This window comes from Lepisma saccharinum, chromosome 25 (assembly GCF_977018435.1).
Source record: "Lepisma saccharinum chromosome 25, izLepSacc3.1, whole genome shotgun sequence".
NCBI lineage: Eukaryota > Metazoa > Arthropoda > Insecta > Zygentoma > Lepismatidae > Lepisma > Lepisma saccharinum.
In genome coordinates this window covers 2,504,555-2,518,259 of record NC_139253.1, presented here as the reverse complement: position 1 = coordinate 2,518,259, position 13,705 = coordinate 2,504,555, and the positions used below count along the sequence as shown (strand labels likewise).

At 39.6% G+C, this 13,705-nt stretch overlaps 1 protein-coding gene across 3 annotated transcripts in view; it reads left to right on the top strand.

Annotated features, from left to right (window-relative positions):
* Positions 1–13,705, top strand: part of LOC145978827 (juvenile hormone esterase-like) — a 69,396-nt gene that overhangs the window by 14,538 nt on the left and 41,153 nt on the right. Inside the window, exon 10 of one of the 3 annotated variants that reach the window (XM_083111697.1) lies at positions 9–747. The exons of 1 other annotated variant lie outside the window; for it this stretch is intronic. In XM_083111697.1, the coding sequence (XP_082967823.1) occupies positions 9–195 (187 nt within the window). In that variant the 3' untranslated portion in view covers positions 196–747. Of the gene's footprint in view, positions 1–8; positions 748–6,116; positions 6,386–13,705 lie in introns of those variants that run through there. One more of the 3 variants, XM_083111696.1, reaches the window with a different exon arrangement.

Below are 13,705 nucleotides of genomic sequence, written 5' to 3'. Positions count from 1 at the left end.
TCTTTCAGAAATCCAACCCCTGAAAAGACCGAGCTGCTTCCAGTGGAATGGAAGGAGGCAACCAAAAATGAATTACGGTATCTGGACATAGGGCAGGAGCTGGAGATGAAAGATGATCCTCATACTCCAGGAGTGTATCTGTGGGAGTCCATCAGGAATTACTTCTCCAATGGTGCTTCCAGAGATGAACTGTAGCAGCCAAATAATGCATTGTGTGTGCATAAGTTTAGAAATGAGCAGTTGTATTAGGGAGCATTCAAGCATAACTTCTTTCATTTGAAAATGGTGTGTGACCTTTAAGTTAATAAGGTTTCACGATGGCATTATGGACCACTGTTGTGTAAATATATAGAAAAATGTGTTTAGTGTAAATTTTACCCTTTTCGTAGTGTAAAATATGCTTATATCAGTCATGTGTACTAACAAGGATAATACTGAAAGTGAAGGTAAAAATTCCTATTCACAGTTTTAGCGTTTTAGCATTTCAAATGGTTAACCTGGGTTAGATACCCAGAGGAAGCACATTGCACAGTGGTTTGGATACCATTTTAAACTGTAGGCCCAATCCCAATTAGCCTATCTGTGCACAAAGTGGACTTTAAACACAAATTGAAGCAATGCAAATTCAAAAACAATATTAGCACAATGTGGTTGTACATTTGTCTTGAAATTTCTCTATGCACCATGGAAAGTGTAATGATCACAATACACATTATTATTTGTTGTATTACTTTTGTTATTTTTTACGAGAACAATAAACAGATTTTTACAGTTAGCATAATAGTATTCTTTAATTTCTATATTGTTGATGCAGTGAAACAATTGATATGTTTGCTCTGTAAAATGTAAGTATCATTTCAATATACCAATCAATTGCTCATCCAGCTTTTTAGCTTGTCTGCTCGTGTGAGGCGAAAACTAACAAATAAGAAAGTACTTACCCACCATTGGCGGATTTATCGAGAGGGGAACAGGGGAACATGCTCCTCTGAAAGGAGAATCCACAGTGTTATGGGAAGTCACTATATTTTCCAATGAACAGAAAATGTTCGAGCAAAATAAAGCACAACTATCTTAATTCTGACTGGATCTCCTGTACACTGAAATGTGCATACGTCAGAAATAGAATTCGGAAGTTCTTGAGCTCCTCAAAGAATAACGTAGCAATTACATTGAATGGGGATAAAGTGGAAGTATTTTTGAAGGTCAGATCTTTTCAATGTTTCTGAAAGTTTTGTCTGAGGAAGTGAATTCTCAAGCTTCCTGTTTCTATTTTTCAATCACTGTAAATGCAAATACTGATAATTATGCCACCATGTGACTAAGGGCTCCCGGTTCGATTACTGGCATGGACGTCTGGATAGAGGGGGGGATCAAAGGGGGGGGGGGGTCCCCTGGAAAATGAAAGTGAACCAAAAATATCTTTTTCACTATTGTATGAATATAATAAATTCGAATTTAAGCAATGTTTTTTGAGGAAACAACGCTATTATTGGGGAAAATGTGCCTTGTTTACACCCCTGAAAAAAATACCTTTGTTGTCCCTCCCTGGAAAAAAATCCTGTGGACGTCCATGATTCCTGGTGGAGCTGCATTGGACAATGGTTTGGATTCTACTTTCAGCTGGACTTCTTGCTTCTCTGAGCACAAGATAGACTTAAAACCTTCCCAAGCTAGAGAGAAAGGCGAAACATTATGATTTATCTAATATAAGGATACAGCTTTCATTTGTAGAAAAATATAGATTATATTTCCAATGTTACAGTTCTTACATATTCTATTACTATGCCTCTCCTAGAGATTAACCCTCGATCTGCCAAGACTACCACACCACTAGTCCAAGTCCAAGCATCAATCTAGCCTCGTGGGTGCGTACTTATAGGGACTAAAAACCTCTAAAATACGCACCAAAATGTTGAAAATAGGAACTTAAAAAGGCACTATAAAATTTAAAAATATACTAAAATAGGCACTTAAAACACCTTAAAATAAAAATGCACTAAGATTAGCAAGAGACTTGGGCTTTTAAAAAGGATTACACTTTTGTAAACCTTTATTTTATATCTTGGACTTTTAATTACTGTATTAAATATTTAAGTATCACGTTTCGGAGGCTGATTCTGCCTCCGTCCTCAGGGTAGTGTGTATAACTAATGAATCATTTTTCAGTACCTGGACCCATGATGTATTGGGGGACGGCATCTACGAGGTGCATTCAAGTTCTAAGGTCTCCTATTTTCTCTTTCATAAACAACTTACAAAACAGAGATGAAACTTCATTCACTTCTCAACATAGTCTCCCTCTAGACGTACACACTTTTCGCAACGTCGACGCCATGATTGCATGGCCGCCGCGAACGCTTCTTTAGGGGTCTGCTTGCCCTACTGGAAAATTGCCGATGCAATTGCAGAACGAGAGGAAAATGTGCAGCCCCGGAGAAAGTCCTTCAGCGTTGGGAAAAGCCAAAAATCACTAGGTGCAAGGTCAGGGGAGTATGGACGGAGCATGTGATTCACTTCAAATTTGTTTTCCATGAAGAGCGGCTGAACAATGGCCGCCCGATGAGGAGGTGCGTTGTCCTGATGAAAGAACACAGCTTCAGCCATTTCCAGCAGTTTCTTTCGCAATGCTGGAAGCAATTTGTTCCGCAAATCAGTTCTATAGCTTGTACCCATCATTGGTACCCTTAGGATAGCATTTCGTGAGTATAACGCCTTTGCAGTCCCCAAACATCCCTTTTTTCAGCAATGGAGTAACTGGCATCTGGCGAGGCTCCTTTAGTTTGTTTTCATACGACGTTCGACATTCCTTGAACTATTGGACCCACGAACACACATCGCTCACGTCCATGACACCACCACAGCTTGTCTCAGTCAATTTAAGATGAATATCGATGGGTGTTACTCCACGCAGGTGAAGAAAATGGATAATAACACGTTGTTCTTTTGATGTAATTGATGTCATTTCCAGTATCAAAAACATAGCGCCACTAGCTTCCTATGGGCCGTTTCGTGCTGTCATTTGAGCTCATCAACCTTCAAGAATGGATGCTTCTTCTCAAATAACTCTCACGTCTATAACTGCTTCTAGTAATGAAGAAAAAAATAGAAGACCTTAGAACGTGAATGGGGTGTAAAATCAGCTGCCTTGGAGGATTATTTCCAGTGGCCAAGGCTCCACCTCGTCTGCTGGACATAAAGACCTCTTCCGCGTTTGTTACAACCTGTCCCGGTTCCCGCGCTAGCTGGTCGCTCCCTTTTCTCCGTGCTGGGGAAAGTCAAAGCCAGGCAGCCAATTAAAATACGCAACGTCGCAACAGCGTCTACGTAAGCGCCTCTCTTCTGGCTTTCATTCGCTCCTCGCTGCCCAGCAGACGCTTTTTTCCTCGTTTCTCATTGGCACCGAAACTCTCGAGCGCTCCCTAGCGCGGGAAAGGGGACAGGTTCTACCAAACGCGGTATAAGTGAGGGTCGTCGGGGGACGGAGGCAGAATGAGGCTTCGAAACGTTGTACAGTAGAACGTCGTTTATCCGCATTAATTGGAACCGAAGGTATGCGGATAATCAAACATGTGTTTATTTAACAAAGAAAAGCACGTACACTACAGGTTTATTTTATACATACAGTACACAGTACTACATACGTATAGAGTACAAGAAAACAAAAGAAATGAGAAAACACTCGTAATATACGTACAGTACGTGCCTAAATTACAGTACTGTACCTGTACTGTGTTAAAAAACTAAAACACATGTAGATCCAATGTACAATTGAAGAAATTGCTTAAATTTGTTCAAAACTGAATCTTGCTTTTTTGAGTGTGCGGATAACTGATGTTGCGGATAATTGACATGCGGATAAACGACGTTCTACTGTACTTAAATATTTAATACAGTTGTTAAAAGTAAAAAAAAAATCAAGATGAATGAATCACCACTTTATTTTATATGTTTCTTATTTTAAGTTGCTTTTCCGCCATTTTGCCTAATCGCGACTATAAGGATGGATGATGATTAATTGAAATCGATGGAAGGGGACTGACAGACAATTACCCAGCTCAGGAATCGCACAAATGACGTTCGATATCGAGATCAGGAATCGATCCCTGGGCTCGGCCACTGAAGCAACGAATGTCGAAGTGTAATTTATGCTCAGATAGGCTAATCGCGACTGTTGTTAGTATACAGGGAAAGACAAAGGGGCGTAATAAAAGCTGAAGTAAGCAAAACTTGCAGAATAGGCATTTTAGGCAGGATTAAGCAAAAAAAGGCGCTAACCCCTAAAAATAGCCATTTATAGGCACTATAAAATGCGTTGATAAGAAACACCATGAAACGAATTAAAAACATTAAAGCCTATGCTTTAATACAAAGGAATAGAAAGGCAAATAGGCAAAAAACCGCACCCTAGTGATCAGTGCTCGAAGTGGAAATTCCTAGCTGGGGGCACTAGCATACGCAGAGGGGAGGCTGATGGGGCCACAGCCCCTCCCGAAATTTTGAGAAAATCAACATTTTCAAATGCAAATCTATTAAGAACTTAAAGAAATCAAAGTATGTAAATGCAAACCGTCTTTAAAGTAACCCCCGATTACCATTTTTGTCTTAGAGTACATTTTTTTAATAGACTGAAAAGTTCCAAACATACAGAATATTTTATTATATATCACGTCCCCCTAAAACGAAGCTTTGTACTTTCCACATTCACAATTCCAGTCCCTCCCGAAATAAAATCCTGCGTACGCCAGTGGCTGGGGGAATGCTTTGTCGAATTTGGAATAGGTGGGGTGTAGGATGAATCAGCATGGACATATTGCAGTAGATAGGGAGATGGTTACGCTAATTATCCTAGCGGGGGAACAGCATCTCTCTGCGCTCCACTAGAATCGAATTTGCTCTGCTCTTCCAACACGGATTGTTGGCAGAGCAAGGCAGGAGTTCCTGGTTCGAATTCCAGTCTGGGCATGGGTGTTCTCTCTCTCTCTCTCTCTCTCTCTCTCTCTCTCTCTGTGTGTGTGTGTGTGTGTCCTTTCATCAATTTGATCATATCATCATAGCCTCCATGATGGCGTAGTGGTAACGTCGTCGACTTGCAATCAAGGGATCCGGGTGCGATACTCTGTCGAGACGCATTTCACAGTGGTTCGGATCCCACTTTTAACTGTAGGTCCAGTCCCGATTAGCCTATCTGTGCATAAAGTGGTTTTAAAACAACAATTCAAAATTTATCATATCACTCATCCTCATCTTCACGATTAGCCAAAACATTTATTGAATAACAAAAAAGGGTGTGATATCCAGTTGACCAATAGGACCAAAAGTTCATGATTAACATTTTATGCACATTTTTATAAGTTAGTAGTACTCGTACATAAATCTTTGGTACTGCCGTTCAAAGTCATATGATTCCAATCTAATCCTTATCTTCCAATAAGTTTGGTGGAAAAATCCTCGATTATAGGATCAAACGTTATGAAAAGTACACTTTCATTACTTAATTTTAGTGCCTGATAAGTCTTTTTAGAGAAGCTAAGCTTCTCTTAGTAGTTCGACTACAGTCCGTTCCTCGAAAAATTAACAGAGAAGAAATATGAGTTTTTTTTGGAATCCAACCAAAAGCTGGCATCTGCTGCGGGGGGCCTCCCCGATGACGCAATGGTAGCGTCGTTGCCTTGTAATCAAGGGGTCCCGTGTTCAATACCCGGTGGAGGCACATAGTGGTCCGGATTCCACTTTAAACTGTAGGCCCAGTCCGGATTAGCTTTACTGTGCATCAAGTGGACTTAAAACAGCAAATCAATCAATCAATCAAGTCCTCCGGAGAGGGCGTACCCCCTAAACATGTCCTTGCTTCTTACATAATGCGTGTGCATTGTTTCGCATGGTCACGGTCATTTTTATAGAAAGAATTATCTTTCACTTTTAGCATCGTCATAGTGACACAGACTCGCCGAAAAGTTCGATAAGGAGCCTTCCTGTTGAAAAGGGGAAACGATCCGTTACGTAACATCAGAGTAAACAACGCTCATGGTGCCAATTCGACCTTGAAACCATCAAGAGAGACAGAGCCAATCTACGAGAACGTACAGGGTCACGTGGTATACTCTCCCTCATGATCAAACATTACATTGAAGGTAGCCTTCACATTGTAGCAGTTCGTGTCTGGTGTTCTGTTGTTGTGCGGTCAACGTGAACCATGAGGAGTATCGTGTTGCTGTTGCTTGTAGCTTTTCTGGGATCGGTGTCCCCTGAGGATGCTCCAGTCGTCACCGTAGCCCAAGGGAAGTTGAAAGGGAAAGTGCTCAAGTCGTTCGGAGGAAGGGACTTCTTGGCGTACCAGGGAATCCCTTACGCGAAACCACCAATAGGAGAGCTCCGATTCAGGGTGAGTTACAATCAGGGATTGGATACCTTTCTTTCATTACCAAACTTTAGTAAAGATGCGTTAAATTAATACGCAACGCGTAAGCTAAGGATTACTTGTTTGTTTGTTTATTTATGTATACTCCTAATTTGATATTGTAGTTTCTAGATTCTGTGTTGGAGTGTCTCCGTTAGAGTAGGTGGGAGAACAGCATACATACGCTGAACCTCGCCCGCTAAATAAAGATATTATTTTTGTTATTATTACACAGAGACCCATAAAACTGAGTGTAAGCCTACACCAACTTCATTGCGAAAAGTAAAAGAATGTTTAAGCAACAGAGCAATTTTACATATTAACATCAACATTGTTCAAGAATAGGTTTTTGATTGAATTATATAGTTTATTTTATTTCCATTTTCTTCCACTTTTGGCTAATCGCGACGATGAGGATGAGTGATTATGTGATAAAATTTATCAAGGGGCAAGGTGGGGGCAAAATAGTCTTATTCCCCCAATATTGATGTTGCCTCTACCCCCCCCAAAGAAACCTCCTTCACTTTGAAGTTATGATGACCCTGCAAACTCATTACAAAATAATACACGTTATTTTGACTAAATTGAAACTATTGATTGATTGAGTTGGTGTTTTAAGTCCACTTTATGCACAGTAAGCCTAATCGGGTCTGGACCTACAGTTTAAAGTGGGATCCGAACCACTATGCGCCTCCACCGGGAATCAAACCAGGGAGCTCTTGACTACAAGTCGATGACGCTACCACTGCGCCATCGGGGAGGCCTGAATTGAAACTATATTGTGAAGTATACCGGGTGAGACCTAAAATTACCACCGGAAATATTCCGTGAACAACAATAAATATTGAAAAACTGCTTTCGCAGACATAAAGGTATGGCTGGGGCTCATGAAATTAGTGGACACAATACGTTCAACTACGTAAGGAAGTACGATTTTCAACACAAATTTAAGTTTCTTTAAATGGAAACCATTTTATTTTCAGCTCATTTGAATGTACGGAAAAATTCGTTAAGAATGGCCTTTGTTACATTGTAATACGTCAAGTAGTTCTCAAGTAATTGTAACGTGAAGTTGAGCGTGAATGCACGTCCCTACTATGCCTGTCGGCAGAGCCGAGCGTAAATACCGTTGTGCATACAGCCCGCACGCTTGTGCTGCATTTTTCCTACACTCGCCATAGATAAGCATCATCTCGGCCTTTTCCGAGTCTGAAAATACTATTTTCTCAGCAACAGTTCTGACGTACGTACACTATCACAAACGTGTGGTTAATCAGTGTACTTTGTTACGCCCTTGCTATATTTGATAAATTTGATAAATCGATTTGAAAGATAGAAAAGATGTATAAGGTGCAAAGTTTAATAGTTGAAAACTTAAAATATTTGTCATGAACACGATAAAAGTTGATTGTTCCGATGTATTAAAAATTATGACGTAATTGAATGAACGCAAATTAAAAATTAGAAAGACGTTAATGCACTAGCATTTGTGTATGTAACTGATGGCGTAATGTTTAAAATTTATACTTTTTAATTAACAAATATGTGGTAACTCGGAAAAATGTATCTGAACCTTTTAGATAATTTGTCAAAGCTTACTCATGTATAAAATACACGTTTTATTGTAACCCGCACTTGTTGGAACGTAACAAATTTCCTAAGCTCAACGCATAGTTTGCAGAAGAGTAACATGTTTGTTACGATATCCGAATGGCGTCAAAAAGGGGATATGCTTGTTACGACATACGAATCAACTTGTGAGAATATTTGTTTCAAGCGTCTTCACGTTACAATTACTTTAGAACTATTTGTCGTATTACAATGTAACAAACGCCATTCTTCATGATTGTTTCCGTACTTTGAAATGAGCTAAAAATAGAATGGGGTTTCCATTTAAAAGAACTAAGTTTGTGTTGAAAACCATATTTCCTTACGTAGTTGAACGTATTGTGTCCACTAATTTCATGAGCCACCGTCACACCTTTATATCGCGAAAGCAGTTCTTTAAATATTTATTGTTCACGAAATAATTCCGGTGGTAATTTTAGGTGACACACCCTATAGCTACTTTAAGGTTTACATTCTTTTTTTCAGGGGGGTGTGACCCACCTTTCCCCATTTTCGGATGTCCATGAGCATACAGTGGTTCACAAAATTGAGTGTATTTCAACGTCACTGCGAAAGACATGCAACGAAATCAAGTTTTACCGATTAACATAAATATGTTAATAAACATTATAAATAATGGATCCTGAAAATTTAATTTAAGGAAGGAATAAAGTACGAAATACGTGCACAAAATTTAATATATTGTTGAAAACAAAACTTACTGCTATTCGTTTTAAACACAAAGAATGAAACAAATTGTGTCAAGTTCGATCTTTGTAGAGTAGCTTCCAGTTTGGTTCATTGTGGCTGGTGATTGCTGTTAGTTTCGTCAATTCTACAGAATAAAATTTTGTTACGGAAACTTCCATTAATTGTTATTTTCTTTCTAAAAGGCAGTTAATTGAAAAATGGGAATGGAGCGTCACATGAAATAGATTCATCGCAAGGATATGCAAACACGATAGATCGAGAAATGGGTCAGGTTTTTACCTACATACTTGTATATTTATATATATATATATATATATATATATATATATATATATATATATAATATAATATATATATATATAACAGTTGGGCATAAAAGTTCATAGACTGACTCATAGATGGCGTTACTAGAATTAAATCCATGTAATTTTTACTTAGTACTAACTTTCAAAAGATACGTGTATAAATTTCACAGCTGCCGGATAATTAGTTCGTGAGATATAGCATTGTGAGGGAAGCAGCTTTTGTTATTGTGAAAAAATGGATAAAAAAGAATTTCGTGTGTTAATAAAGCATTGCTTTTTGGAGAAAAAAATACTGTTGAAGCCAAGGCTTGGCTTGATAAACATTATTCGGACTCTGCACCAGGAAAATCAACCGTTGAGAAGTGGTTTGCTAAATTTAAACGAGGCGAAATGAGCATCGAAGACGATGCACGCAGTGGACGCCCCAAAGAGGCTGTTACCGACGAAAACATCAAAAAAGTCCACAAAATAATTTGAAATGATCGTAAAGTGAAGTTGATCGAGATAGCTGAGACTTTAAAAATATCAAAGGAACGTGTTGGACATATTGTGCATGAATATTTGAACATGCGAAAGCTGTGTGCAAAATGGGTGCCGCGCGTGCTCACAATCGATCAAAAGCAACAACGTTTTGATGATTCGGAGCAATGGTTAGCGATATTCAACCGTAATAAACACGAATTTTTCCGTCGATATATTACAATGGATGAAAAATGGCTCCATAACTACACTCCAGAGTCCAATCGACAGTCAGCCGAGTGGACTGCACGTGATGAACCGAATCCAAAGCGTGGAAAGACGCAACAGTCGGCTGGCAAGGTTATGGCAGCAGTATTCTGGGATGCGCATGGTATTATATTCATCGATTACCTCAAAAAGGGCCAGACCATCAACAGCGATTATTACATAGCGTTGTTGAGCGTTTAAAGGATGAAATCACGAAAAAACGGCCCCATTTGAAGAAGAAAAAAGTGCTGTTTCATCAAGACAATGCACCTTCACAAATCAATGAAAACGATGTCAAAATTATATGAATTAAACTACGAATTGCTTCCCCATCCACCATATTCTCCAGATCTGGCCCCCAGTGACTTTTTCCTGTTTGCAGACCTTAAAAGAATGCTCGCTGGAAAGAAATTTAGCACTGATGAAGAGGTAATCGCCGAAACTGAGGCCTATTTTGAGGCTAGAGAGAAATCGTACTATAAAAATGGCATGACCGCTATAATCGTTGTATCGCCCTCGAAGGCAACTATATTGAATAATAAAATCGAATTTTGTCAAAAAAATATTTTTTACTATGTTAGCCTACGAACTTTTCAGCCCAACTGTTATATATATCGGTTTCTGATGGGGTGAGCGCTAGGAAGCCAGTTAGCAAGAGCGGGCACATAGCTACAAATATATTTCGGTGGTGGGGAAGTCCGAACCAAGTGATTCGGAAATAATAATAATGTTAACACGTTAATATATCTTATAGCTCTATTCATAATAATGTGTAAATTAATTGATATTGTTTTTATTACGCAAATAGGTAGAAAGACCGTATAAGAATAGAGATTAACAGCAAAATTTGAATAAGCAACTGTCTTGAAAAGAAATTAATGTCAAAAACATAAGGAATTCAACATTTATTAATTTGGTTGGTTGATTTGGTGTTTTAAGTCCACTTCATGCACAGTAAGGCTAATCGGACCAGACCTACAGTTTAACATGGGATTCGAATCACTATGTGGTTCCACCGGATATCGAACCTGGGACCCCTTGATTACAAGGCGAAACATTTATTGAATAACAAAAAAAGGATGTGAGATAAGTAAACTTCCTGTTTAATATTTTATGCATATTATTGTAAGTAGTAGTGAGCACAAATCTTCTTTTGTACTGTCATTCAAAGCTGTAAGTTCCCAATCCAGGGACGTCGTTAGGATGGGGGGGGGGGGGGCACGCGGGGGCACTGGCCCCGGAAAACATCCACGTGGCCCCGGGAAACTGTTCTGTATTTGCTGGAAATTTTACTGTGATGACAAATATTGCAAAATAATTCTTCAGTAAATTTTGCTTGCAGTTTGAAACACTTCTTCAATTTTCAGTAGCACAAACCCAAGCAAGGTATTTCTTTCCTACTTCCCTGTTTCTTGCTTGTTTAACACAAACAGATGTATTGCGAGGGGATGCAGTTAATGGTTTTGTGGTCCGCCCCGGTCAGGGAAGTCTGAGACCTATTGAAAATGCACTTTTCCTCCCTGCTGCACACCAGATCCAGGATTCCCCAAAAACCCACACTTTCTCTTCATCTGGCCCTGCACTGGCAGCATGGGTGCCGAAAAGACGACACAAACAGGAAGGCTAGAACTTTCTGGGTTAATTATTTTATGGTTCAGAAAAGATATCCCCCATGCGTTTCAAATTCCAAGAACAGAATTCTATTGCTTGTCCCTTTTTCGGAGCGGCAATGAATGACATAACGGTTCTTCTCACATGCACTCAACCCTCCTGCTAATGACCTGCCCTGCAAAGGAGGGGAAGGGCCTCTTTCTGAAAATTCGGAGAAACATCGAAGCGGTCGGTTCTTCTGTTGATTTGGTGGACAATTGATATCTGTCAGATAGTTTGAAGTAGGATTTGTGGTCCGAGCGGTGTAAACTTCTGTAAACGCGAGAAGATAGCATCACGAAGTGTTTGTGATCTCGTTTTCCTACATCGCGAGTAAAATGTTGAATGAGAATCTGCCAGATTGTCTTCCTCTGGAAACAATGGATCAGGATCGACTGATCGACCAAATAACCAACATATATTGGCATTCTAAAAGAGAGTCTGACTACCACACAAGATCCTGGGTTCGACTCCCAGGGTGGTTGATCTCATGAATAATGAAGAATAAACCACGTTTCAATTAAGGAAGGAAACTAGGTATGTAGCAATTGTTTTTACAGCCGTCTGCATGCTCTATAAGTATTATGTTACAAAATTTGTATATCTTTCTGACTTTCTGTGATTTTTCTTCATTTAGCCTCCACCTGCAAATGCGGAAGCTGCTGCTGCTTGGCAAGCAAGGTTGGCTAGACGTACAAATATAATTAATCCCTAGTCATACAGCGAATAATAGTTATATAATATAATCATGAGTTATGGAGAAGCAAATATCTTATCAAGCATTTTCTGTTTCTATTTGTTGTGCAGTGGTTAACAATGTGCATTACGATGCCAGGGGTCCTGGGTTCGAATCCCGGGCTGGGCGTGTGTGTTCTTTATGATGGTCCTCTCATCAATTTCACATCACTCATTTTCATCTTCATCTTCACGATTAGCCAAAAAGTGTCGGAAAACCGAAGTAAAATAAACCAAATCAAATCATTTATATATTTCTATATTACGCCGCTTTTCTACCTCTTGGGTTAAATGCGACGATGAGGATGAATGATGAGCCGAAGGAATTGCGATGAGACAGACATGATACAACCACACCTATCCAATGTCCGAACCTTGGACCTCTGGTTTCGTAGCGTGTTGTACTCAGTGGAATTCTTAGGAAGAAAAACTGTAAAAGTAGTGAAAAGAAGCAAAGTTGTACGATGCATAAAAAGCCATGTTTAGTTCTTCTAAAACCTTCCAATTATCGAGTTTGTGTTTTAAGCCCACTGTATGCACAGTAAGGCTAATCGGGGATCCGAACCACTATGTGCCTCCACCGGGTATCGAACCCGGGACCCCTTGATTGCAAGGCGGCGACGCTATCACTGCGTCATCGAGGAGGCCGAGAAAAACTTACAATTACTAAATAAAATTGATATTGAGGGACAAGGCCTGCGAAGAGTTCTTTCATTCGGTTGCACGTGGTCATCACATCGAGTCCCATAGTTTCGAGAGCAGAATTTGCTTCCATGTCGCTTTCAAGTACTTCCCAAATTGTCCTCACGATGTTGGAACAGTACAGAAATTTTGGAACTAATACAAGCAGGCACATACCCAGGGAAGGGGCTCGGGGGGTGCAGTCCTTTCCCGAAATCCTACAAATATCTGATTTTAATAATGTGTAGTAGTAATTAAATTTACTTCATTAACAGGATTAAACATCTTGTATATGGTAAGTTGTAATATACCAAGACATTCATCTTCAGCGCATTTACTCCTCCCCCCAACCTTTTCGTCTTTGATGGCGGCTGCCGATAAGGGATAAGCCCCTTCCGAAATCAAATTCTGGCTACCGGCCTGACCACCAGGGATCGAACCTTGAATCTTTCGATTGATTGATTAATTGAACTGGTGTTTTAAGTTCACTTTATGCACAGTAAGGCTAATCGGGAGTGAACCTACAGTTTAAAGTGAGATCCGAACAAATATGTGCCTCCATCGGGAATCGAACCCGGGCAGGTTCTTGAACCTGCCGAACCAAAGAGGAGAGCGTAATCATTTGAGCGTGTGGGAACTTTGTTTTATCCAGTGCAATCATATATTCAGTTTTCCACATACAAATAAGATTAATTTTAAGAAATTAGACGTGTGCATATAATTTCTTATCGTCATCAATTCCCAAGTGAACAATCAGATGCCATAGAAGACTCGGGCCCATCCTTTAGAATAGTGCTTAACGCGGTTGCCTTGAACTAAGAGATACCGGATTCGATTCCGATATGAACTGTATACATGAGATGCCTAGCTTGAACTCATTACGCACACA